At 39.9% G+C, this 26,698-nt stretch overlaps 2 protein-coding genes across 2 annotated transcripts in view; one reads left to right on the top strand and one right to left on the bottom strand.

Annotated features, from left to right (window-relative positions):
* fbn2b (fibrillin 2b) overlaps nucleotides 1-10,691 on the top strand; it is a 64,882-nt gene extending 54,191 nt beyond the window's left edge. Inside the window, exons 51-65 of the mRNA XM_043223082.1 lie at nucleotides 132-194; nucleotides 278-403; nucleotides 564-683; nucleotides 1,397-1,519; nucleotides 1,963-2,094; nucleotides 2,881-3,006; nucleotides 4,457-4,663; nucleotides 5,277-5,402; nucleotides 5,504-5,626; nucleotides 5,737-5,853; nucleotides 5,959-6,087; nucleotides 6,728-6,847; nucleotides 6,925-7,156; nucleotides 8,007-8,166; nucleotides 8,297-10,691. Of these exons, the coding sequence (XP_043079017.1) occupies nucleotides 132-194; nucleotides 278-403; nucleotides 564-683; nucleotides 1,397-1,519; nucleotides 1,963-2,094; nucleotides 2,881-3,006; nucleotides 4,457-4,663; nucleotides 5,277-5,402; nucleotides 5,504-5,626; nucleotides 5,737-5,853; nucleotides 5,959-6,087; nucleotides 6,728-6,847; nucleotides 6,925-7,156; nucleotides 8,007-8,166; nucleotides 8,297-8,671 (2,279 nt within the window). The 3' untranslated portion in view covers nucleotides 8,672-10,691. The remainder of the gene's footprint in view (nucleotides 1-131; nucleotides 195-277; nucleotides 404-563; nucleotides 684-1,396; nucleotides 1,520-1,962; nucleotides 2,095-2,880; nucleotides 3,007-4,456; nucleotides 4,664-5,276; nucleotides 5,403-5,503; nucleotides 5,627-5,736; nucleotides 5,854-5,958; nucleotides 6,088-6,727; nucleotides 6,848-6,924; nucleotides 7,157-8,006; nucleotides 8,167-8,296) is intronic.
* A 147-nt stretch (nucleotides 10,692-10,838) lies between these two features.
* On the bottom strand, nucleotides 10,839-24,615 carry LOC122327634 (cortexin-1-like). Its single transcript, XM_043223081.1, has 2 exons — nucleotides 24,522-24,615; nucleotides 10,839-14,381 (listed from the first exon to the last, which is right to left on the bottom strand). Exon 2 carries the CDS (start codon nucleotides 13,669-13,671, stop codon nucleotides 13,408-13,410), a length of 264 nt encoding a protein of 87 aa, XP_043079016.1. The 5' UTR covers nucleotides 13,672-14,381; nucleotides 24,522-24,615; the 3' UTR covers nucleotides 10,839-13,407.
* Between the last annotated feature and the right edge of the window lie 2,083 nt (nucleotides 24,616-26,698).

Below are 26,698 nucleotides of genomic sequence, written 5' to 3'. Positions count from 1 at the left end.
AATTAATTTAATTTTTATTTCATTTATTTAACTTTTAATAAAAATGTTAATATACTAGTATGTCAAACTAAATGTAATTTAATAATCACTTGTTTTTTAACACAATTTTGTGTTGTTTTTTTCCCGCGCAGCTGCGTTCCACACGCTGTGTCCGTACGGTCACGAGGCCGTCCCGCGCCCCGAGGGACGCGAGGGTGAGAAAACCGCTTAAACTCTGTCAGCTAACGCTTGTGTCCTTCCCACAATCCCCGCGCTAACGTCCCGTGTGCGTCCGCAGACATGAACGAGTGCGTGGAGAACCCGGGCATCTGCGGGAACGGGCTGTGCATCAACACGGACGGCTCGTTCCGCTGCGAGTGTCCCTTCGGGTACAACCTGGACTACACCGGCGTCAACTGTGTGGGTGAGCTAAAACAAAAAAAACACGCTCAATCAATCAGAGGCGATAAAAGCGTCCCGGTTGAGCTCAGCTCACGGCGGGAAGGTCGTGGGTTCAAATCCCTTAGTTTGACAAGCAGATGATTGGTTGCATGGGATGTAAACGAGTGTTTTCTGGCGCTCAGATACGGACGAGTGCTCGATCGGAAACCCCTGCGGAAACGGCACGTGCTCGAACGTTCCCGGAGGCTTCGAGTGTTCCTGTCAGGAGGGATTCGAACCCGGACCCATGATGACCTGTGAAGGTACGCCAGGAGTTTTACAAATTACAGTATTTTTAAAAGCATTACGGTAATTCATATAATTTTATATTGAAGAAACATTATCGGTTTAATTGTGTTTCATTTTGCCGACTTAATACAAATATTGAATAATTTTACGAAGATGTTTTTATATGATTGTATAAAATAGATATTATAATTAACATTTTCGTAAGGAATATAGTCCTTAAAATAATTTAAGAAAAACGTTTTTCTTTTTAATTGTTTTATAATTAATACATCTTCCACGTTTTTATGAAAATGTTTGTCTTTTTAATGTATATTTTTTGAAATACATTTTAATTAAATGTAAAATATATACAATTATTATTTGTAACTTTATAATAGCTTTTTTATCATTTATAAAAATACTATTTATTTGATAAAAATGTTTATATTTATATATTGTATATATACGTAAACATTTGTGTACATTTGTTTACTTTACATTCTTTAATATAAAATACCAGATTTATTTACCCAAGAAGCATAACTGTAAAGATGCATTATTTATTGTAGGGGTCAACCGATAATCGGTATTAGCCGATATTAAGTTTTTATATTTTTTAGCAGTATCGGCCATTTGCCTTTACAATAATTAGAAAGCATTTGACACAGTTGCACTTTTACGCTCGTCTTAAGGTTGTTTTCGATGTTTCTGCATGTTTTTTGTCACGTGTTGTGGTTTTGGTCTTCAGACGTCAACGAGTGTGCGGTGAACCCACTGCTCTGCGCTTTCCGCTGCGTCAACACCTTCGGCTCGTACGAGTGCATGTGTCCGACGGGATACGTGCTGCGCGACGACAACCGGATGTGCCGAGGTGCGCATGACACACACACACACACACGCACACACACACACACACGCACACACACACACACACACACACACACACACACACACACACACACACACACACACACACACACACACACACACACACGCACACACACACACACACACACACGCACACACGCACACACACACACACACACACACACACACACACACACACACACACACACACACACACACACACACACACACACACACACACACACACGCACACACACACACACACACACACACACACACACACACGCACACGCACACACACGCACACACACACACACACACACACACACACACACACACACACACGCACACACACACACACACACACGCACACACACACGCACACACACGCACACACACACACGCTCACCGATGCAGGTGATGATCGTTACTCTCTCTCTCTTTCAGATCAGGACGAGTGCGCCGAGGGTCTGGACGACTGCGACTCTCGAGGAATGGCCTGCAAAAACCAGATCGGCACCTTCATGTGCATCTGTCCACCCGGAATGACCCGCCGGCCCGACGGAGAGGGGTGTATGGGTGAGAAACTAGCGCCTGTGTGTGTGTGTGTGTGTGTGAGAGAGAGAGAGAGGAACTAATAGTGACTAATAATTTTGCACGAGCATTATCTTCTGAAAATGTAACAGTATGGTTCAAAGGTTTTACTAGGCTATTTGTAACATGCATTTGTAATAATACATGAAATTATTGTTAAAAACATGTAAAACGTGTAGCCTTAGGTAGCTGCTTTACATGCTTGTTACTCCTCCAATTTAAAATAACGCGATAAATATGCAAAATTAATATAAAACATACAATATTATACAGTATAGTAGTATTTTCCGCAATATTAATATAAATTGGAGTGACCAAAGTAACTTGTATTTTGTCGAATTATTTACTAGTGTAAATATATATTTAATAATCATAAAAATAGTTTAATTTATCTAATATTAACGTAAATTGGAGTATTGTAGGAATGTAGTAAGAAATAATAATTAAAATGATATGCAAAATTATACATCAAATCATACATTATTATATTATATATTATTAATAATAATGCTACACTTATGCAATATTCATATAAAATAAAAGCAAGTAAAATAAAAAAAACAATTATACAACATTATGTATTATCTGTTTAATATTATGCAATTAGGATCTGTAACATTTATTTGATGTTACTTTTTCTATTTGATGATACTATTTTCTGTATTGCATACTGCATATAATTTACCTTTACGATTAATTTAGTCACTTTCATATAGCTCATGTGCTCATGCTGCTGAAGTCGGTCTCAGATCATCTCTCTTTCTCTGGCAGATCTGAACGAGTGCCGCAGCAAGCCGGGGATCTGTAAGAACGGCCGCTGCGTCAACACTGTGGGCAGCTACCGCTGTGAATGCAACGAGGGCTTCGAGCCGAGCTCCACAGGCACAGAGTGCATCGGTAAGAGCCAGCAGCCAATCAGAACGCAGCTTAAAGACTGAGCAGCCAATCAGAACGCAGCTTAAAGACTGAGCAGCCAATCAGAACGCAGCTTAAAGACTCAGCAGCCAATCAGAACGCAGCTTAAAGACTCAGCAGCCAATCAGAACGCAGCTTAAAGAGCCAGCAGCCAATCAGAACACAGCTTAAAGACTCAGCAGCCAATCAGAACGCAGCTTAAAGAGCCAGCAGCCAATCAAAGACTCAGCAGCCAATCAGAACGCAGCTTAAAGACTCAGCAGCCAATCAGAACGCAGCTGAAAGACTCAGCAGCCAATCAGAACGCAGCTTAAAGACTCAGCAGCCAATCAGAACGCATCTTAAAGACTCAGCAGCCAATCAGAACGCAGCTGAAAGACTCAGCAGCCAATCAGAACGCAGCTTAAAGACTCAGCAGCCAATCAGAACGCAGCTGAAAGAGCCAGCAGCCAATCAGAATGTGGCTGGCGACAGGCCTTTACATATTATTTTAATTCACTCATCTTTTTTGGCCTAATAACTTCTGGCTAAGAGACCAGCACCGAAAAGTAGACGTTGCCTATTTTGATTGCATTTAAATTCATGAATATTGATTAATTTACACTGTTCCATTTTATGAATGAATGAATGAATGAATGAATGAATGAATGAATAATGGAATGGAAGGAATGACTGAATTAAAGAATGAATGAACAAACAAACAAATGACCGAATGAATGAATGAAAGAAAAAATAAAACAAGCGACTGACCGAATGAATGAATAAATGTACAAATTAACGAACGAATGAATGAATGAATGAATGATGGATTGGAAGGAATGACTGACTGAACGAACAAATTACTAAACGAATAAATGAACGACTGAAACTAGTGACTGGCTGAATGAATGAATAAACTAATGAATGAATGAGCAAACAAACAAACGACCGAATGAATGAATGAATGACAGAAAGAATAAAACAAGTGACTGATCAAATGAATGAATAAACGTAAAAATGAATGAACGAATGAACGACTAAAACTAGTGACTGACTGGCTAAATGAATGAATAATCGAATGAACGTACAAATGAATGAATGAATAATGGAACCAGAGGAACGATTGACTGAATGAATAAACTAACTAATGAATGAACAAACAAAACGAATGAATGAATGAAAAAATAAAACCAGTGACTGACCGAATGAATGAATAAACGTACAAATGAATGAGTGAGGGATTGGAGGGAATGACTGACTGACTGAGCGAACAAATGACTGGCTGAATGAATGAATAAACTAACGAACGAACGAATGACTGAACGAATAAATGAACTAATGAATAAACAAACTAATGAAAGAATGAACAAACAAACAGCGAACCGAATCAACCACTGAACACGGTGTCTGTTGTAAGCGAGAGTAACGGTGCGTGTCCTGTTGCGGTGGTCAGATAACAGGAAGGGCTTCTGCTTCACGGAGGTCCTGCAGACCATGTGTCAACAGTCGTCCACCAACAGAAACACGGTCACCAAGTCTGAGTGCTGCTGTAACGCCGGCCGCGGCTGGGGCTCGCTCTGTGAACTCTGCCCTCTGCCCGGCACCGTCCAGTACAAGAAGATGTGTCCCCTCGGACCCGGATACACCACTGACGGCAGAGGTCAGCCTCAAGTTCAAATAGAAACGTAGAAAATGTTTTGCTTTTCATATTTGGTTATAATTAACATTTACATTAACATTTTAAAATAATTTTATTGTAATAAAATTACACTTTTTTTTTTCTTTGTGATGTCTGATAAATATAAAATATTTGTATATGCATGTTTTATTAATTTCACATTTTTTGAAACATTTAATTAATAGTAAGTGAAACCCTGATTAAAAAAAAAAAGTTTATTGTTTTATTCACTGTAATTTTTTATCATTATAATAATAGTTTTGGACAAATATAATTGATGTGGATATTTACAGGTAATGTACATTTACATCTGACATATTTAAATATATTCATATTTTTATTAATATTTCAAATACGTTTAAGACGTAAGACATATTTACATTCAAAAATAAAAATTTTAAGATTATGAATTTTCCAATAATTGTAACTATAACATATTTTACAAAAAAAAAAACACCAGTAATGTGTTATTAATAATTATAATATTAGTACAGTTTTTAAATCACCAGTGCTATAGATGTTTAGTTACAAGTAATTCACTGAAATTTCTTTTAGATGTAGAAATGCGCATTTAGATTCTACTATGTTTCTGCAGACATCAACGAGTGTGAGGTGATGCCCAACCTGTGTAAGAACGGTCAGTGCATCAACAACGCCGGCTCCTTCCGCTGCCATTGCAATGTGGGTTACACCAACGACTTCACTGGCACTTCCTGCGTCGGTAAGATCTCCTCGCTCACCCTAACCCTTACTTAGAACAATAAGGTATAATAGGGTTTCAAAAGCCCGTGTTTGACGCGATGCTTGCTGCTTTTCGATCAGACATGGACGAGTGCTCTCAGTCGCCCAAACCGTGTAACTTCCTGTGCAAAAACACCGAAGGCAGTTACCTGTGCTCGTGTCCCAGAGGATACATCCTACAGCCTGATGGGAAGACCTGCAAAGGTTGGCTCATAATTAATGCGCACGTTATTTATCGCGGCGCTGAAATCATAGCCCGCCCCAACGATCAAACCAATGTGTGCTAATATAAAAAACGGCTTATTTTATCCCAGATTTGGACGAGTGCTCGACCAAGCAACACAACTGTCAGTTCCTGTGCGTCAACACGATCGGTGGCTTCACCTGTAAATGCCCCTCGGGCTTCACGCAGCACCAGACGGCATGCATAGGTGAGTGATATGAACTCAAACCGCCCGCTAACATGCCTAGCTCAGAGTCTAAATAATTGAGCGCGTCATTTGGAGCTAAAATTGCCTCCATGCTTCATCTCGTAGACAACAACGAATGCAGCAATCAGCCGAACGCATGCGGCTCACGCGCCTCCTGCCTGAACACCCCCGGCAGCTTCAACTGCGAGTGTCAGAAGGGCTTCTCTCTGGACTCCACCGGAATCAACTGTGACGGTAGGTTTCCCGTTTTAAGCAGTATGTTCAAAAGCTTATAGTCACGTTTAACAGCGGAATTTATGGGGAGACTACATTACCCATGATGCTTGGAAAAATGTGACCACGTAGAGTTGTGGTGATCAAATAGTGTCTACAGAGAACTTAAGCCCAATATTAATGTGCTCCAACAATAGTCATTTAATACTCTGTGTTGTTTCTAAATTAATTTGAATTAATTGGGATTAATTGCAATTCATTTCAGGGACATTTTTTGTTCGTTTTTAAATCGATTGATAGGGCTAATTATTTACATTCTTGCATTCGAATTTTGCAATCTTTTTAAGGTCAGAGTATACAACTTTTTTCAAGTTATGCTCCATTTCGTACCGCTATGTCAGCGTAGCTTTCAAAGCATATTCAACACATTACAGAGCTCCGTCTCAACATTAACCTAGTGTCTATGCTGTAGTACATGGATGCCCATTGAAAACTTCGAATTTTGATAATTGCATCACACGGACAGTGCACAGACCATCACTGATCATGAACAGCCAAAGTATACCTTGAGCATCAGAATACTTATGACACCAACACTGCTATGCATTCTATGCCACCATATGTTAGAATGAAATGCTAACCTGATTTTGGTTTCCTACAGACGTTGATGAATGTGGCGGAAACCACCGGTGCCAACACGGCTGCCAGAACATGTTGGGAGGATATCGTTGCGGATGTCCGCAGGGTTACGTTCAGCACTACCAGTGGAACCAGTGTGTGGGTAAGTATTTCTATGCAGAACAAAAGCGATTTTCAGCTGCGCAGTTGTTCTAATTTCTGCGTCTTCCTTCCACCCAGACGAGAACGAATGCGCTGGGAACCAAGTCTGTGGCTCTGCATCTTGCTACAACACTCTGGGCAGCTATAAGTGTGTGTGCCCGTCAGGTTTCGATTTTGAGGCCTCTGCTGGCGGATGCCAGGATGTTAATGAATGCTCCCTGAGCAATAACCCCTGCAGCTATGGCTGCTCCAACACAGATGGCGGATACCTGTGCGGATGTCCCGGAGGCTTCTACCGAGCAGGTCAAGGGTGAGTAGGTCAAGTAGGCTAACCTGCTCATATTTGACAACTAGATTATCAAAGTTTTATCATAATAACTCAACCCGGAGCTGGCCCGCATTGGCCAAAGGTTTTCGGTGGGTCAAAAAACCCTGGCCAGTTGGCCCAGAGGAAGCACCAACAAAGCTCAATCAATCCCCAGAAGTGACAGTGGACACTTAACTGGCCCTGGCATGCACTAGCACACTCTCATTTGGCCCAACAGTGGAAATACAGCTAATGAGTTTCATTACTTATCATTACTGATTTAGAAAGAGTTCAAAAGTGTTCCGGTCTTTCCCTGGTAATTGGAAGGGGATGTCTACAACTTTAAAATCCAGTCTTAAATTCCAATCATCTCCCTTATCCGAGTTTACAATTGGGATATAAAAATACACTTATACAAATTGTTGCACCAGCACCAGCATGGGCTCAACAAGGAGGCAGTGACCTTCAGAGTAACTCTACGGCCTTGACTCCACAGACCATTAAAAAGCAAAGGCAGCAGGTCCACAATAAATGCACGGTTTTGGGCAAGGCCTAAACCAGAGGTGCCCAGCCTTGTTCTTGAGTGTCACTGTTCTGTGGAGTTTAGCTTCAGCCCCAAGTATCGGGGATCAAGGTTATAAAGGTCTACAGGATTACAGAAATTTCCAGGGAGGTATGTTCGGATAAGTTGGCGATAGACTCCGCAGGTGTCTCAACATTGCTCCTGGTTCATATCCAACTCTAATCAACCACACCAGAACCAGAACAAGATTTTCAGGGTTACTCCAAAACCAGGATTTGGACTGTATAAGTGCAAAGAATATAATAAAGGTTTCACCTTTTTCGTCACTAGGCACTGCATCACAGGAGTGGGCTTCCAGGGTCAGTTTGGCTCGGAGGGAGTGGATGACGAAGAGGCATTGTCACCAGAGGCCTGCTATGAATGCAAGATCAACGGTGACCTTGGAAAGAAAGGTCGCCACAGGCGTAATACTGGCGATAATGAGCTCAAGGTACTCTTTAGTTGTCTTGTTTTCAATATGGCCACACTGCTAACCTTGAAAGGGTATAATAGACTTACAATAAGTCAAGATCTATCTGAAGCTTCTTCTAAGGTTTCTAACAGTTCTGTCTTGCCCTCAGGAATCAGTGAGCTTGGCCAGCATGGATGTTCAAACCTCTATCCCCATGAACCTCAGTCTGGCACAGCTGCAAAACAAGGAACCGCTACTTGAGTTGCTTCCAGCTCTTGAGCCACTTGAGCACCATGTGCGCTACGTCATAACGCACGGAAACCATGGCGAACACTTCCGCATCCTGGAGCGTCGCGACGGGAAAAGCATTCTGCGACTGGGCCGAAAGCCACCTCCTCCAGGTTTGTACCGCCTGGAGATTGCCAGCTTGCGCCTGTTCGGTCCGCGCAAACTTCAGCAAATGGAGGACCAACACGACAGCGACTACTTGCTGGGCGAGATCGGCAATGCACTGCGCATCAAGCTGCACATCCACCTGCACTGAGACTGACCCTTGACCCCATGCCCTTCACTGCAGGGCGTAGGCTCTGAGAGACTGTGTCCATTTACCGCTATTTTTTTGGGTTTGTTTTTATTTGCCGTCCTTTCATGTCAGCCCCCACCGACTTAGGAGTGCGTCAGCACTAGCATTAGCAGCCACTTTTACTGGAGGGACAATCAGAAATATCATTCGCGAGGACAATTTAATTTTAGTACGGCTATTACAGTTGTAAACTGTCAAAATTATCATGAAATGACATTCAGTCTTTAGTGCACATAAAAACGTTGCATTATAGATGAAGAAAAATATAATGATCGTTCACTCACCTCGATATATCAGTGCAAACTGGGGTCAAAGTTTATTCCGTTCAGTATTTAGTGTCATTGTAAAAAAAAAAAAAAAAAAGGTCACACAAAGGACTGCAGCAATTTTCAGGTTTAAACGAGAGTCGAGGGTTCAAACGGCTTACACAAGATTTCTGGGACTTTCTGGAGTGTTTGCATGAGCTGCCACATCACGTTACCTCATTTTACACACACACAAGAACACACACACATATATATGTATGGCAGTTAGGACAGGAGCGGTGCTAAACGCTCACAATTTGCGTTGGGCCTCCGAGTATTTAATCAGGGAAAATTCATTCCAAAAATGTCAACGACTGTCTGAAGGGTTTTCGAATATGCATGTGATGCTGCATAAACTTGGCATTCGCATTTCAACCATTTTCTTCTCCATACTTGTGTGCTCTCGTCTGTATATTTGACAAAGACGTGCTTGGCAAACAGAGCACATATGAATGGAGAACTGGAAGCCTGCTGGGTAAACCAACCAGGGGCCATTTTTGATTGCAGCTGGAGACATGCGGTCTCAACGGTACATAAGGATTGTTTGGCAAGCCGTCCTCCAAAACACTCCAGATATGGACACGCAAACACACGTTTTCAACTTTCAAGTGTGGGAGCGATGACAAACCGACCCTCGTTTCTTAGTTCCTCAGAAACCGCGAACAAACCAGGTGCTACGATTCCAACTCACGCTGTACTACGGACTGATTTGTGGATCACCAACGTGACATTTTCAAAAGGTCTTTTGTGTTTTATTTTATTTTTTAAATTTCGTGTGTGATTGTCATTTGTACTGTCTCAATGCTGAAAAATCAATACTATCAAAGCTTGTTGAAAATTTTAATTGTATATTTTAAAGTGAAATGTAGATTTTGTTTGTATTTCTTCTTTTGTATTCTCAAGCATCAAGACTGCCAAGCCAACTATTTACTTGTAAGCATTAGATAAATAGCCTTTAAGAGCTGTTGACGTTCTTCCTCTGAATGCGGACAATTAATGATCACCGCGTCCTTAATTTACTGTCACCGAGCGCTACGTGACGGGCGTCACTGTTTACATGAGCTTGCCCATCAATCATCAAATGAAAAATACTGTAGTTTATTGCAACGACCAGAAACATCGGACTGTTTTCAAAGGCTGTAAACAAAGAGATTTTGGTGCTAGAATGGCAAAACCGTTTCTTGAACATCACAGTAACTGCACTGTACGACAGCCTGAGCTATATTTATGCATAACCATTTGTCTAACATGGGAACTTTGTATACTTTCATATCTTTTTTTTTTTTTTTTTGTTGATGCCACTACATGTAAAAGAGCGAATGTGCGTGACTGTACTGTATGTCAAAAATCAGCAGCAAACTTGAAATAGTCATCGAGCTAATGTTGAGTTACGAACTTCAGACCAAAGAACGTGGACCGGGTCGCTCAGGATGTCATTCCACACCATAAATCTCAGAGGTGCATTGATTAGGGCATCTGTATGAATTCTTTTGAGCCATAAAGATCCATGACGGAGAAACCTGAGCGTCCCGTACACTGCTGTTGAGTAATTCCAAATGCATTGTTTTAATACCATTTTCGATTCATCTGTTAGATCCCAGTGATCCGCACAACGTTTGTGAACATCTGTACCAAACAACAAATGGCAATAAAACAACATGGGTTATATTTTTAAACCTTTGTCTTTCTGTTCTCTGCGTGCTAAGGCCATTTCAGCCACGTTGAAGAGATCCAGCGAGCGTATCCAAATGGAAATGGCTTATTGATCTCAGAATGGTAGCCACTTCAGTACACTTTGTTCTGAAGATATTGGAAGCCTTAAGTGAATAAACCCGGTTTTATTTCAGACAAAAGGGAATTAGGAAAATATCCAATCTACTTACAAAACTCACAAAGCAAATGCAAGCTCCTCTGTTTCTTGGCACGTCGACATTCCTTGCGCATCCGTCCAAATGAGAGCTACAAATTCAAGACGACACGTTAGCAAAAAGGGAACTCCAAATCTGAGTGGGGATACAAAAATAAAGCTTTCGGTCGATTCTAAACCTCTCTTAGATCACAATGGTTTCAGAGAGCTCGGCAGATTAGCAAACAGACAACCAATGACATGAACACCCTCGAGATATGAGAACATATGGCTTATATACACATAGTCACAGGACAGGAAAGAGTCAGACGGCAATAATACAAGGACTGACACTCGGTTTTTAAAGTCTTAAAGGGATTTTTGCTCCGAATCTAGAACATCCTCAGAAACGTATAAAGCACAGAGTTGAGAACGAGTCTGTCGAAGGCAGCAGGTATGTAGGACATCCTCGGGCTTTCCAACAATACTGAAGTTATCTTTAAAAGTCGTATTTTGCGCAAAATTGCCATGCTAGATAGACAGAAATCGTACTGAATGGGTGGTGGCTTTAATTTGACACACAAGAAAACGAGGGCAGCAATGACTAAGCAGAAAAAAAAAAAGTTAATTGCTTTCAAAATTCGTTAAATCCAAAGCAACAGTTTAATGACAGCCCAGCTACGTTTACGGTGTCATTTTTGTAAACCGTTCGTTCGATCTCGCCGGTTTTGTGATTTTTCGTTTTCACCGTTTGCTGCAGTAAATGCCAAAATGAACAAAGTGACCATTCAGTGAGCGTTTACTGATTTTAAAGCGTGAACTTTGTGTGAACCATGTGATGCATTTACTACAGCATTTAACGCAAAGCGACAATTTCGTGAGTTTGCCGAATTTTATGGTTTAAATTGTTAAAAGCATTTGTTGCATTCAATGTAACATCCAACGTAAAACGACAATTTCCTGACCGTTTTTTTATGGTATAAATCATTAATAAAAACATCAATTACATTCAATGCAACAAATTAACAGCTAAACAGTTTCTAGGTCAAGTTATCGTCTTGTTTTTTCGCAAATTGTAATCCATTTTACCTTTTTTTTTGTAAACCCATGTTTCTAGTGTCCCAGACTCGCTCACACCTGTCCATCACACCCTCGTTTTCCGTTGCGTTAAATTAAATATGCCATCTACGTGGGTCCATTGAAGAACTTCCTCAAGTCTTTTACAATTGAGATATATCTACAGTAACAATGAAGTATGTACAGTAGCCGAAGGGTGGTAATAGTTCACAGTGAGCATTGTGTTGGGCACCTTGAACTGGAGACTTCACGACTTCATGCGTTTATTCGTAGTAGACCTTGTAGACCGTCCTGAGGAAGTAGCTACAGCGGAAAAAATGGTCGACCCTGTTAATTCTTCACGCCCAAAGTACTTTCCAAGGTATACATGGCACGTGCGTTCCCCTGGGAATCGAACCCGTGATGGTTTAAGCGCAATTAAGGTCACTGCAAAATTTTTTTTTTTTTGTTGTATTTGTTCTCCTAAAAATTTGTCACGCACAAAAACCTTGTGCGCTGTGTAGTAATTTATACATTGCGAAAAAAAAAAATTTAAAAAAAAGCAAAATAGTACTAAATGGAGTCTTAAAGCAGTAAGGATGATTTATGATTTTATCTTCTCGCTTCTTAAAAAGAAAAATACATTTACATTGGGATATATATGAGATATAGAGGAACTGAGAGTTCACCCCAAAATGACAATCCAGTCATTAATCGTTCCAAACCCGTAAGACCTTCCTTTATCTTTAAAACTCAAATTAAGACATTTTTGATGAAATCAGAGAGCCATCTGACCCTCCATAGACAGCAACACAACTGAAACGATCCCAGGTCCAGAAACATAGTAAACACATCGGTAAAACAGTCCATGTGACAACAGTGGATCAACTTCAGGTTTGTGAAGCTGCTATAAGAATACTTTTTTGCGCAAAGAATAAAAAATAATTTACATCCTCTGCCATTTTGGAGATTACTTAATGTATTTCAAAACAGCAGAAGACACAACTCTGGGGAAAAAAGGTTGAGTAAATTGTCATTTTTGTTTTTTGATCCACTGATGTCATATTTTACCATGTATTTACTAATGCTACGTTTCTGGACCTGTGAAAATTTCAGTTGTGTTAACGTTTAAGGAACGTCTGATTTCTGATTTCATGTGTACCGAAGATGAACGAAGGCCTTACGGGTTTGGACTGGATTTTCATTTTGGGGTGAACTAACCCTTTAAGGACCGTTGGGGTTAATCACAGCAATTCAAAGTTTACTTTGTTATGTCAGAAGCTCAGTTTAATGCTTTGCTAGCGATACTAGAGCCACATATTAAAAAGAAGACCGATTCGGTGTGCTAGGATCTATATACAGTGCTTTGTGTTTTTGTGTTTCTTAACATGCGAAAATTTACGCCAAAATTTGTGCAATGACCTTTAGCTACAGGGTTGGAGTCAGGCCGCAAGTTGGGCTAAGGCAGGCGGCTTCCCGAGGTCACGTGACTACACCAGGGCGTAGTCGAACTGGCCCCGCTCGAAACCCTCCTTGTGATCGGTCCAAGACGAAGCGGGCATTCGGCTGTACGGGTCCAGCAAGATCCGGAAGCAACGCACCAACAGGAATATCAAAAACAGCATCAGGAGCCCCACGAACGCGAAGGCCGTCCTTTGCTCGGCGTCGCCGCCAAGAGGTGGGCTGCTGGGGACCCCGGCGAACGACGGCCCCGGCGAGAGCAGCTCATAGTCCAGCGTGGACACATCGCTCATCCTCCAGGGGAGGCGGCGGCAGAACTTGCAGGCTGTCGTGAGAGAGGCTCGGGCGGAGAGATTGGCCAGATCGGTGCGGCGACCCCGGTGTGGACAAACCAGGCCAAAGTCGACGCTTTCGACCGCGTGACGGACACGCAAAGTGACACAAGTGGAGCAATCCGGCACCACCGGGGGTCAGAATGACAGCCTTTTTTATTCCTAGACCTGTCAAGTCGGATCTGACCCGCAAGTGGCGCGGCGCGAGCCGACGGGACGAGACTCAACGGGCTGCCACAGCGGATAAAAACGGCAAGGGCTCGAGTCACGCGCTCGTTTCTTTTGGCTGCGGGGATGAGGATAATTGGTTCCAGATGGGACGCGGTTTGCAGGTGTTGTCCCTACGTTGGGTGCCAGTTTACTGATCGCCCCACGGCGAGCATCCCATTTCTGGCCGCCGCTGAAAGCCTCAGACAATGAGCATCGGACGACTAATCCGCTCGGATCGATACGCCGGGAAAGCCGTTCGTTCGAGTGCGTTAGATTAGGTGGGTGACTCACAGATGATCCGTTGCGTTCTCTCACGCAGAAGCGTCTCGTAGGGTTGGTGCTATCGATCGAGGCTGGCTAATGTCTGGTACAGCGTGCATTTCAGGGCAGAGATGGGACGTAGGCGGACGGCACAGAGTGACAGAAACGACGCCTCGGCCTCTGGTCGGTGGTACTTCACCCTGTGAACACACAACACGTACAGTTTCAGCATTCATGACCGTTCACTGGTCCTAAACCAAAAAGCTCACAACGACAGAGATATTTAATGCTTTTCAGAAAGGTCCAGTGAACGATAACACAAAATATGTGGAGATAGGAATAATACGAAATGGCAAAATGCATAAATCAGCGTTTCAGTAGATCGTTGTCAAGTTAAAGACGCGGAGGCCTAATGAAGTCATGCGTCTCATGTAAGAGTGAATGAATATCTCAACTAATTCGAGCGAAACTGCCGTAATTCCCCTGACACTCTACGTAAGGGTGAGGCTGATTACAAAACAGCAAGCCCAGCAAAAGCGGCAGCCGTAAACGTCGTCTTTATCCATCAGCTGGACGTTTTAACGAATCATTAGCCGACTCCTGGAGGAAACCAAATAAGCATTTGTGAATATTTCTCTCTCTCTCTCTCTCTCTCTCTCTCTCTCTCTCTCGAGCGTCTGGGATCACAGGACACCAAATGTCAGCAGACGATTATCTTAAACTTGCGAACAGCAGCGGCGTGATTAAGGCGCTCGTACAGAGACGAGGAGAGAGATGGATGACGGCCGCAGGACTCGCTGGTGCTGGATGGACGGGCCGAGCCTCGTGATGGATGACGGGCCGAGTGAGGATCTGTGAGGATCTGAACACTTCATCAACGAGACTTCATCAATCAACGTACAGAGAGGACACGTAACATATTCAATGAACATAAAAGGCTGCTGCTGTTAATAATAAATGTATAATTTACAAATACTACAATAGTAATTAAATAGGCTATAAATTATATTGTTATTACATGTACTTTTACTAATTACTATAATAATCTTAATATTAATAATTATTATACCCAGTAAAATTTACATCTAAAAACAATTATATTTAGATTTTCAACATTATATTTATTAATTCACTAATATTATTAAATTATTATTTTTAAATAATTATTACTGTATTATTAATACTAATATTAATTAGAATTATGAATAAAATGCTTTTCGATGTAAAAAAAAATCTAATTTATTTTATTATTATAAGTCATTATTATTTTGATTTTCAACATTTTATTTATTCATTCGCTTATTATGGTTGTTATTATTATTAAATTATTGATTATTACATGAATCAACCAGTTAAATATTCATTTATATTTTATTACTAATATTAACTATTACTATACTTACTATAATTAACTATTTTATTATTTTCAACACTCGTTATTAGTAATATTATAAAATGAATAAAAAGGTACTTATATACTAGAAATACTAATAAAAAATATATATTTATAACATTTCTTTGTTAACTCCATGATTAATGATAGTAAAATTAAAAACTAAGAATCGTTTAGAATTGTAATAAACTAAATAAGTAATTCAAATACACTATAAATTATGTATACATTTTAAAATTAACCAAACCTGATATTGTAGTCTATGTAATAATAATACAATCAGTATTAACAGTAAAAATATGAAGTTCTTTGGTTGATTTTGCTACAGTGGGAACTAATCCGTCCTTGGCATCAGAAATTATATAAATAAAAAAAAAAAAACAATCTGCTGCCAAAAAGTTCATACGGAGACTTTCAGCTGCAAATCTGAGCCCAGCTGACGACAAACGTGTTTCACGTCTCCTTACTGGTGCTCGTGAGAAAGCTCTGGGTTAGTGGTTTCCGTCCTTCAGACTGCGAGGATGGACGGAGGGTTTGTGTTCTGCTGGACGGCTCGAGCAGATGGCAACCCAGCAGGCCTTCAGAAAGCACAGGTCACAGCCAGAGGACTCGTCTCTCCAACCCTGCTCACTCACAGACGGAAACCTAAGAAACCTAAGCACTCTCCTGTCAGGACGTCCCAGAGCGGGGCCCCCTGCTGATCACGCAGGACCTCGAACAACATCCATCGGCCAGGCCGGTTGCCAGATCCTCGGCCAGTTAAACCCCTAAAAGGTTTTTCTATTCCGTTCACTTGTCGGAATAGAAAAACCTTTTCTTTCTGTACGTGAGATATATATATATGAATATATGAATGAGAGAGAGTTGTTTAAGTAATGTGTAGTATAATAAAATGTTTAATGCAAGTAATAAAATACAGTAAAAATTCAAAATGTATTTGTATTATTTACATTTATTATACTATAATAAAAATTGTATATACACTAAATTAAAAAATCTGCTCACCAAGTTGGTGTTTGTTTGATCAAAAATACAGTAAAAATTGTGAAAAAAATTGTTACAATGTAAAAAAAAGTTTTCTTGCGTAATATCTGTTAAAATATAATCGCCTGCTGTGATTAAATCAGAATTTTCAGCATCTTTACTCCCGTCTTCGGTGACTCGCAATCCTTCAGAAATCATACGTTTCTTAAGCGACATAATTTCTCATTAATATCAACGTTGAAAACATTTGTGCTGACCAATATTATACGCGTGTTTTTTTTCCCTTCGATGCACAGAAAGTTCAAAAGATTTTGAAACAAAAACGTTATGAATGTCTCCGCTGTCGCTTTTGATCAATTTAACGCATCCTTGCAGAATAAAACTATTAATTTCTTTCCGAAAAGCCCTCACCGGCCTAAAAGTTTCTCATGATGCATCAGATTTTCCGTTACAGTGGTAAGTGTGTGTGTGTGTTCGAGCAGGAACATCTCCTCGATTCTCGATGAACCGCCGTCGCTCGTTCACGGCGTCCCAGCGAACGGACGGCATTTCATTAACGAGCTCCTCGGGGACGAGCGGCCCGCGGGATCCGACTGAAGCCCATCTCATTATTCAGCAAGACGGCCCAAACGGCCCGGATCCGTCATTATTCGTCCGAGAGCCCTCTCCAAAACCAATTAGCGGCCGCAATCGAACGACAAACCGAGGGAGTTAGCATCCGAGCGAACGCTAACCAAGGGCTAGCGGCGAGTTCGGTTCAATCCCGCCGCCAGCTGCGCGTTTATCAAGATAAAACGGGTCTGGGAAGAGAAAAGAAGAGGAGAACGGCCCGAGAGATGACGCCATCCATCACGGCCGTTAGCGCTGACAGTCTTTGATTTTTCACTTTATGTTTCTGTTCGTCCGCGTTCATTCATCAATAACGGATCACTGTCGCCGGCGGCGGCTCTGCGGGAAACGTCCCGGTCACCTTGAGCTCGCGACGAAACGCCGATGATGGAGAACCGCGGCCTTCAGGTCCCGAAGTTCGAGGCGCCGACGTTTTTCGTGCGAGCGAAGAGACGTAAAGTTAACGAGTTTGCCCGGAAACTTGACTTTTGATTGGAGCTCACGAGAATACGTTTTTGCGCGAAGAAAAAAGTAGCACAAATTTACTCAGCCATTCTTCTTCAACTGTTTTAGTGACCATCGCAACACATTCGCGCTGTTTTCCTAAACGCTTATTACGTTAATTTGCGTAAATGAGGCCGATTACGTTAAATGCGCTAAAGCGTACGTATGCGTTGCGATTCTCTCCAAATACCGTAACTCCGATGGAAAAGTATGTAAATTCGGTTATTTTTGCATTCTTTGCTCAAAAAAAATTTATTCTCGTAGCGTCGCAAAACTGACGTCACATGGACTGTTTTAACGATTATTTAATACGTTTCTGTACGTGAATCATTTCATTAGTTATCTGCCGTCTATAGAGGGTCAGGTAACTATTAATAAGATAGTTAATTAATTTTATTAGCGTGCCGCTGATTAGCTAGCTTGTCGGTGATCTACGGCTCCGTTTATTAACCGGCGCTTTATTATCGTAAAACAGAACAAATGTAAGATAATAAAAATAACAAAATAGTCAAATAAAAATGCTATAACGCCAAAAGTATGTATAATGAAACGTAACTAAATATTATTAAAGTAAAGCGAAAATGTATATGAAAAAACAGAACAAAATAAAAAAGGTTCTAAATAATCAAATGTATATAACAAAATAAAACTATAAAAATAAAAAAACAAATTAAAAAAGGAGAATAAAAATGCTAATAAAACAATGCAAATAAAATGAAAAAACTATAAAAAAATAAAACGTAAAAAAGCTTAAAAAAAAGTTTAAAATCTAAATAATATACATGCATATAACAGTATTTTATGTTCAGTTATCTAATATTATTATTTTTAATTTTTATTATTAAGTAATATTCTAAAAATAAAATATAGCTGATTTCATTTTATTTTCTATAGCACCGTTCACAATGCACATGGCTTCAAAGTCAATTTAAATTTAAATTAAAAAATTTAATTAAAATACATGTGAGGCGTTGTCTAATGAACAGTATGTTCACATGACATTGAAATTGTAATAATGCTTGAATGTGGCCTCTAATCTGATCTCACACCTCGACCGAGGTTTTAAAGAAGAATCGTCTGGGATATTAAAGCACTCTCTTCTCATCGTCAGTGATTCCTTCTTCCCCGTAGCTCACTTTAAATCCTCTCTCCTGACAGCGGAGACTGGAGAAATCCCACGCGTTTGCTGAGTGGGCAAGTCGAGGAGCGAGAAGACGTCTTCAAACCGCTGACCTTCCTCCGAACAGGAGGATAGAAGAGCTCCTTTTATTTGCTGGGCTGAATGACGGCAGAGAAAGACATCCGGCAGGGACGCTCCGGCTTTTCTTTTCCAAATAAAGTTTGGCCGGACGTATCGTTGCAGTGGATGAATTATCAGCGTGATAATGAGACGGAGGCTTCAGAGGCGGCCGGGTGTCGGGGGGATTTAAGAGCTCGTGTCAGGGTCTCTGTCTGGAGCGCAAACCTCCAGGAAAACACGCAAGAAGAGCATAATCACAGCTCGCTTCAAGAGGACTTGTCTCAGTAGTGCAAAAAAAAAAAAAAAAAAAAAAAAAAAAATATAAATATATATATATATATATTATATATATATATATATATATATATATATATATATATATATAACATGCAACGATAAAATAATCAAAATAATCAATGAACTAAATTATTAAATTATTTTATGTTATGTTAAATTCACACTAAATACAGAATTTTAAATCATAAATTATATTGAGCGAATTTTAATATTTTATAAATACATTTTTTTAAAAATGTACATTAAAATTTATGCAAATTTAAAACGCTTTTACTTTCAAATGACTAAAATGAATTATTAACTTTTTATATTAAATTCATATTAAATGCAGAATTTTGCATTAGAACAGTCCATTTTAATATTTGGGTAATAAAGCAATTTTTTTTTTAAATAGTCTTTAAACAATTACATTCGAATATTACAATTATGTACTTTTTACGTTTTAATGTTGGATCATTGATATTTAATAGTCTTTTATTTAAACAATATTTTTTGAAAATTATTAAATATAAAGTATTAATTTAAAAACAAAAAAATACAATATTAAATACTAAAGACCCACTTACATCTCTGAAAATTAGAAATATAAATATTTTTACATTTTATAAATATTCTTTAGGGGGGAAAAAAATGCGTATTTAATTAATTTAATTATTATCGGACATAAGGGAATAATTGACTTTACTTTAAAACATTTACTTTTTACACTTTAGCAATTTTCCAAAAACAATGCATTTTTTCGAAACAAAACAAGTGACGGTATTTATACCTAAATCACTGAACCATTCGGTCAACCGATTCATTTAGAAATAAAGAGCGTCTGTCTTTACGATGGAGCCGATGAATTATTCACACAACTAATTTGTTCAAAAGCACCCAATCATTCGAAAAAAAACCCCCCCAAGAGTTTGTCTTTTTGAGGATGCCACTGAATCATTATTTCAGCAGATTGGTTTGAAACCAAACGGCTGCCTTCAATAATAATAATAATAATAATAATTTATTCAATCGTTCACTCAACTTGGATTCTTTTTAAGAAACAAAAAAACTAGCTAGCTATTTAAAAAAAATACAATGAATGACAATGAATCAAAAGTTTTCACACCCCCGTAATTCACTTCAATCTTTTCGAATGTTATGAATGATTATTGCAGGTACGGGTAAGGATTTGGAAACAACCGTGAAGAGCATCTGCTGCTCAAAATCGACTCGAGAAAGAATCGCCATGCAAAAAAAAAAAAAAAAAAGGATTTGTCGAATTGGCGACGCATCGATTTGTTTTCCCAGCCCAGCACCGGCCGGGCCCAGATCAGTCTGAACGGGTCAGCGTTAGCTCGGCCTGTGGAGACCGTGAGGAAGCGATCCGTCAGCACTCCTGACGTCTTTAATTCACATCCCAAATCAAAGCATGAATTATTGAGCCGCGGGAGCGTTTGACGGACAGAGGAGATGGCAGTGAGTGAGCGCCTCGGACAGAGCCGGTCCTCAGCGGGACGTCCTCAACGAACGGACGGGACTACATGACTACACTCAACTCTAACCTGATTCACATAACTGGGTTCAAAGTATTGAGCAACTTGACCATTTCTTCATATCACATGAAGACCATTTATCCGAAATCGTCAATTTTTATCAATTTTAGCAAATCGCTAAATTGTTCAATTCATTTTTAAGCATCCGCTTTTGATAGGAAATTAAGCGTTCGTAAAAGTCTTTTTATTTCGGATACATTCTGATCTTCGGATTTTTCCGTTCATCGAATCCTGAAAAAAAGAATTCGGCAAAGTAGCGTAGGCCGATTATTCTTATCGGAATACATTCTCAGAATCTTTGGATGTTGCTGCGGAAAACCAACAAAAAGTTGAACGACAGCAAAAAAAACGGTAAAATGTCGCTGGAGATGGGCTTATTTTCTGCCAGCAGGAGGCGCTGGGTGTTAAAACTAGCGGTTTCTCCAAGAACGGCGGTAATCAAACGCAAATCGTCGACGAACGCTACTTCATCAGATAGAAGTGAACAGACAGCGGGTTCCCTTCAGAGATACGTTCATGTGAACCTCCGGACTGCGGTTCGATTTGGAAACGTGCTCGTGTTTATTCCACGAAGTCAAATGCCACAAATAAATCAATGTGGGAACGCCGACTGTATATCGAAACGTCGTCAATGTGCTCAAAAATCACTATTATAGAAAATAATTATAAATCGCGATACATGCTGCTATCGAACTATTGTCCGGCCCTAGAAAAACAGTAACTTTAAAAATAATATATTTTCATTCAGAAGGTGGCAGCATTATTGGTTTCGTGAATAAATACTCCTTTAATCTGACGCACAACAACACGAGTCATCTAACTCATTAAATCTGATTCATTTAAACTGCTTCTGTGAATCAGTATAGAGCGCAATCAGTCTGGTATGATTCGTAAAAAAAAACAGCCTAAAAGCTGAAAAGAAGGCGGCTGCGAATCCAGCCGGGTTTGTGTGGTTGATGTCAGCGAGGTCAGAGGTCACGGGGTCGACCGTGGGAAGGTCAGCGGGGCCTGAATCTAGAAGGATAACGCCTGATCTCTGCCCGAGGAGAGCCAACGCCGGCCTCAAACACGAACGGAGAGAGAGAGAGAGACGCTGCGTCACGTCAAAGCTCAGCGAAAGCGAGACGGAGATAAAACGACTCCAGCCGAACCCTGACAACGGGAGATCCCAGCGCAGATGAACACCAGCCATTAAGGACGGATTATTAAATCACCACAGATGGAAATGAAAACGCCGATTCCAGGAAAACGCAACAATCGTTTTGCCAGAGCCCACATCCGGCCCTGAAAGCTCCGATTCATCTCTCCACGGAGTCAAAAAACACGAAGCTGGTGACACCCCGCCGACGAAAAAAACGATACCATTTACCAATGTCTACAACATCCCCTGCTTAAAAGGTTTAACAAAACGTTCTTTTCTTGGACGTGTAAACACGTAGTTTTTCCATTTCATTTATATATATTTTTTTTGCAAATATGCTACTAATGAATTTCCTCCTAACGTTTAAAAGCATCAATTTGTAAAAGGTTTTGAAAACCCAAGTTCTGAGCGTCAAACACCGTGGGAACGATACGACTGGAGGTTCTCCGAACGTTCAAAACACTGTCATAAGTGACAATTAAATAAAAACGGTGGTATTTTTGGAATGTTCTCAATGTTCCAAATGTACATTTTTTAAAATGTTCATGTATTTTTTCATGGTGATGTAAACATTAAATTGGATCGTTTTGCAAACATTATGGGAACGTGACAATTGAAATGTTCAAACACTAAAAAGGTGATTTTATGAATGCTCAAAATGTATTTTTCGCCCCGGTTATGCGAGAGTTAAAGCAACTTTCAATTTTAGAATTTCGCCGAACATTAAATAAAGTGTTTTTTTTGTTTGTTTTTAAAAAGTTACTGTCAATTATAAAAACACTATATATTCTGAACGTATTCCGAAAAGCTAAAACGAAATTGTCCCTTAACGCTTCCAAATTAGGAAAAATATTCAGTGAAAATCTTGTTACCTTGTTAAAACCTTTGAAAACGTTTTTCAAAAATCGTTCGTAATTCAAATTTATCTCAACATTCGACAGTAAAATGTAGTGTTTTAAGAAAAGTCTGTTTCCTTTTATGCAAACGCGAAAGAAACGTAAGCAAAACAAGAACGCTGCTATTCAATGTTTACGAAACACTTTAAAACGTCCAGGTCTTCTCTGGTTGTAACCTTCAGGGAACATTCCGCAAACATCGCAAGAACGTTAGCACCGAACGTTCTCTGAACGCTCTGGAAAAGTAGCAGGAACATCCAGAGAAAACGTATTCCATAAATGACGTTTTAGCGCCAATGTTGAAGTTTCGTTAAGTTTAAGAGGCGTGTCATCTTACGCTCAACCTCGCCACCCCATTGAGAAGGTCACCTCAGGCTCATTTTTTCCCGGCGTAACTGCCCCGACTCTGTAATTAATTTTGATTGTCACCTCAGGCTCAAGCGCGTGCCCGACTCTGTAATTAATTTTGATTGAAGCGCGTGCTATTTTTGCACCGAAAACCTCACGAATTGTTTCTGCGACCGAGATTGATGACGCTGATCTTTACAGCGCCGCTTTGTGGGTCTAACCCAATGGAAGCAGATCAGCAAAAGTTTCCCAACGAGAAAAACGATGGGTTCTGTGCCACATCATCTTATTTTATTAAAAGCGGATCACTGCATTATTTCAGACTTTGGCCACGCAACCCGTGATTTATACCAATTCTGTGCGTCGGGTTCGATATAAAGCCGCGGACTTTCATAAAATATGGATTAAACCTCAAGGTTGTTAATATATATTACGGCGTTAGAAAAGAGCTTAATATTTAATGGAGCGCGTTATCGCCATCACCCCTAAAAACGAGAGGTTTTCTACATAATATTAGGATTAAAGCACAAAATGTGATCATGCAAGTGAACCAAAAAGTGCTAATGTGGTCCAAAAGAACGGTCTAACGGCAATAACAAGCGAATATTGCAATTTTACATTCATTTTGCATGTTTATATAGTGATATAAGGTCATATATGTGACCCTGAAGCACAAATAAGAGTAACTAGGGTATATTTGTAGATTGTAGAGCTTTTTCTGTCACGCCAAAAACCATTAGGATATTAAGTAAAGATAATGTCCCATGCATTGCTAAGGACTTCTTCTGGATAACTTTAAAAGCAATTTTCCCAGTATTTTTTCCAGATTTACAAATAATTTTATCCAAACATCGTCCAAACGAGCCATACATCAATGGAAATATAATTTATTCAGCTTTCAGGTGATGTGTGTGTGTATATATATATATATATATATATATATATATATATATATATATATATATATATATATATATATATATATATTCAAATTTTTTTTAAATAACAGTTTTTTGGTACAGGGTCACATACAAAAAAAAAATACACATAAATAACTAGCACTGGTAGATTGAATACTTCAAAAAATACAATAATGCTATTTTATTAAATATGGCAGCCTACTTTCTCATACTTTTTTCTTTCATCTATCATAACGCTATAAACTAACACGCGCGGTAATCTTGTTTTCCTCAAGGTTAAGTTACATTTTCGACTGAAAACGAGCGACCGAGCTGAAGTTTTCCTCTACGACATCCGCGTTATTTAGTGAAAAAACCCTGCTATTTCGCCCGAGCTGAACGCATAAAGCTTTCAAAACGCTCCTCGCGTCTAAATCGCCCCTCGCACGCGCGTCAAACGGGATGAAAACGACACACGGAATAAAGTAACGGCTCACCTGTTCGGTACCGAGAGCGATTTGCGAGGAGAGCCGCGCGTCCGCGTCCGCCGCGAAACTTGGGCGCGTTCAGCCGGTGCGCGCTCACGAGCGGGCGCGCGACCTGCTCTTAAAAAGAGCCCGCGCGCACCGCGCCAGCCAATCAGAGCGGAGAACGGCGTTTTCTTTCAGCGTCATTCACCAGGATAAAGCGGCGTGAACGCAGCGGGGCTTCATAAATAAATATCGGATTATTAATAAGTCATGAACAAATAATATTCAACTGGGCATGGATTAAGATGTTATTTGTTAATGCTAACAAATGCAGTTAAAATAGTATAAAATATTAATAAAATAAATAAAATCTAATGTACCTATTTTAATGTATATTATATATATATATATATATATATATATATATATATATATATATATATATATATATATATATAATATATTAATTATATATATAACATTTTTGATACAGCTCTTAATTATTATTTACAGATAGAACCTGAGCTATATATATATATATTATAGCTTTTATTTAATTATTGTTTATTTACAGACAGAACTTGAGCTTTTCTGGCATTTCAATACATTTCAATCACATGTATACTTTTCCATTTTTTTTTTTTACTAAATATACATTTATTTAAGAGTCGCCGGCTTCAGGGGTGCATGCGAAGTGTCATAACAATTATGTTTTGACTGCTCAGAAATAAACAACACAACACACCCCCCTGTGATCAGCGTGGCCCCCCATCTGTTCGCGACAGCACCGGCCATCTGTTGCCAACGAGAAACCACATCCACCCGATTACATAACGTGGATCCTTCCCAAAGGACTCGACGCAAACGAATGAAGATCCAGACAAAACATGATGGGATCAAAGAAAAGGCCTTAAACCAACTAGCACTTAACACACCCAGAATACAACCCACAAGAGGGAAAAAATAAAGTCTAGCTCTAATAATAGAGTATTACTCAACGCTTATTTGAATGTGAATGAAGGCGTTACTCAGATATATCAAGAATTAATGTATTTAATTCAATTATAGTAATGGTCCAAACCTGCACAACTTTTTATTTCTGCAGAACACAGGAGAAGATCTTTTGAAGAACATTAGCAATCATATGGTTTCAAAAAGAACATGAGCGAAAAACATGGGGCCGAATACGTTTTTTCTTAATTTTTTACCAAAATCCTTTCAAATATCTTCAATAAATGAAAGCTGCAGGTTTGCAATGGCATGAGGGTGACTAATAATCACAAAATGTATTTATTTATTTATTTATTTACTGGAAAACAGGAGCAAAATAAAGATTAAGATGTTTTACTCACATCGGAGATGGCACTGTTATCTTCGACTGCAAGCGCTCCCAGGGCATCCGTTTCTTTATTTTGTTGGGAATAAAGCGAAAAAGCATCCCGAGAACGTTCTTAGGATCTTTTTAGAATCTTTAGAAGTTTTTTCCTCCATAATGGCTACTTTTAGGCGTTAGAACCAAAACGCTAACCTTCCCGTTACGGAAACCAGCTAAGATGCTAATAAACAAACACGCATCACACAAAAAAAGTGCGGTACTTATGGTAAAAAAAAACATCAAACTGCATTGAGGCTCCCAGTCCGACCGGAGGTTAGAGTTTGACTCTGTAGGCCGTAACCCTCCAGAACTTGCTCCCAGCACAAGCGAAGGTGGCGACTCGGCCATCTGCAGCACCGGCTGCCATCTACGCCGCATCCTGCCAATCCTCGCTCGCGGACGCCAGCCTCTCCCGCAGGTCAGACGGCCCAGATCCGTCTCTGTGAACCCTCACAGCCTGCATGGAGGTGCGTTGGCAAGATGGAAACTAATCTCCTTAAATTACCCCATCGGTTTCTCTCGTCGTTAATTTTTCTCTGATGCCGGTAAATGCGCGAATTACTCAAGCGCTAATTAACAGATTCGAATAGATCTTCCAAACCTGTCCTGTGCGATGAAGTATGTTTTTTTCTGAAGAGAGATTATAATGTTCCTCGCTGAAAGCTTTGGCCAAAGCCACCGGCACGCCAGCCGGAAACTGATTCATTAGGCAAACGATTCAACATTTAATTTCAACTGCAACCGCTTCTCAGACACGTCCAAAGACAATATCGTGGGGTCAGACTAAAGTACCTTCGGAGCGTGAAGTCAAAGTAAAGTAAAATCGCAA

This window comes from Puntigrus tetrazona, chromosome 22 (assembly GCF_018831695.1).
Source record: "Puntigrus tetrazona isolate hp1 chromosome 22, ASM1883169v1, whole genome shotgun sequence".
Lineage (NCBI taxonomy): Eukaryota > Metazoa > Chordata > Actinopteri > Cypriniformes > Cyprinidae > Puntigrus > Puntigrus tetrazona.
Note: the sequence above shows the minus strand (reverse complement) of the source record. Positions and strands in the feature narration are given on the sequence as shown.

Bases quoted from the DNA above. Each gene is read 5' to 3' on its own strand.
- LOC122327634 (XM_043223081.1), bottom strand. From the start codon at position 13,671: ATGAGCGATGTGTCCACGCTGGACTATGAGCTGCTCTCGCCGGGGCCG.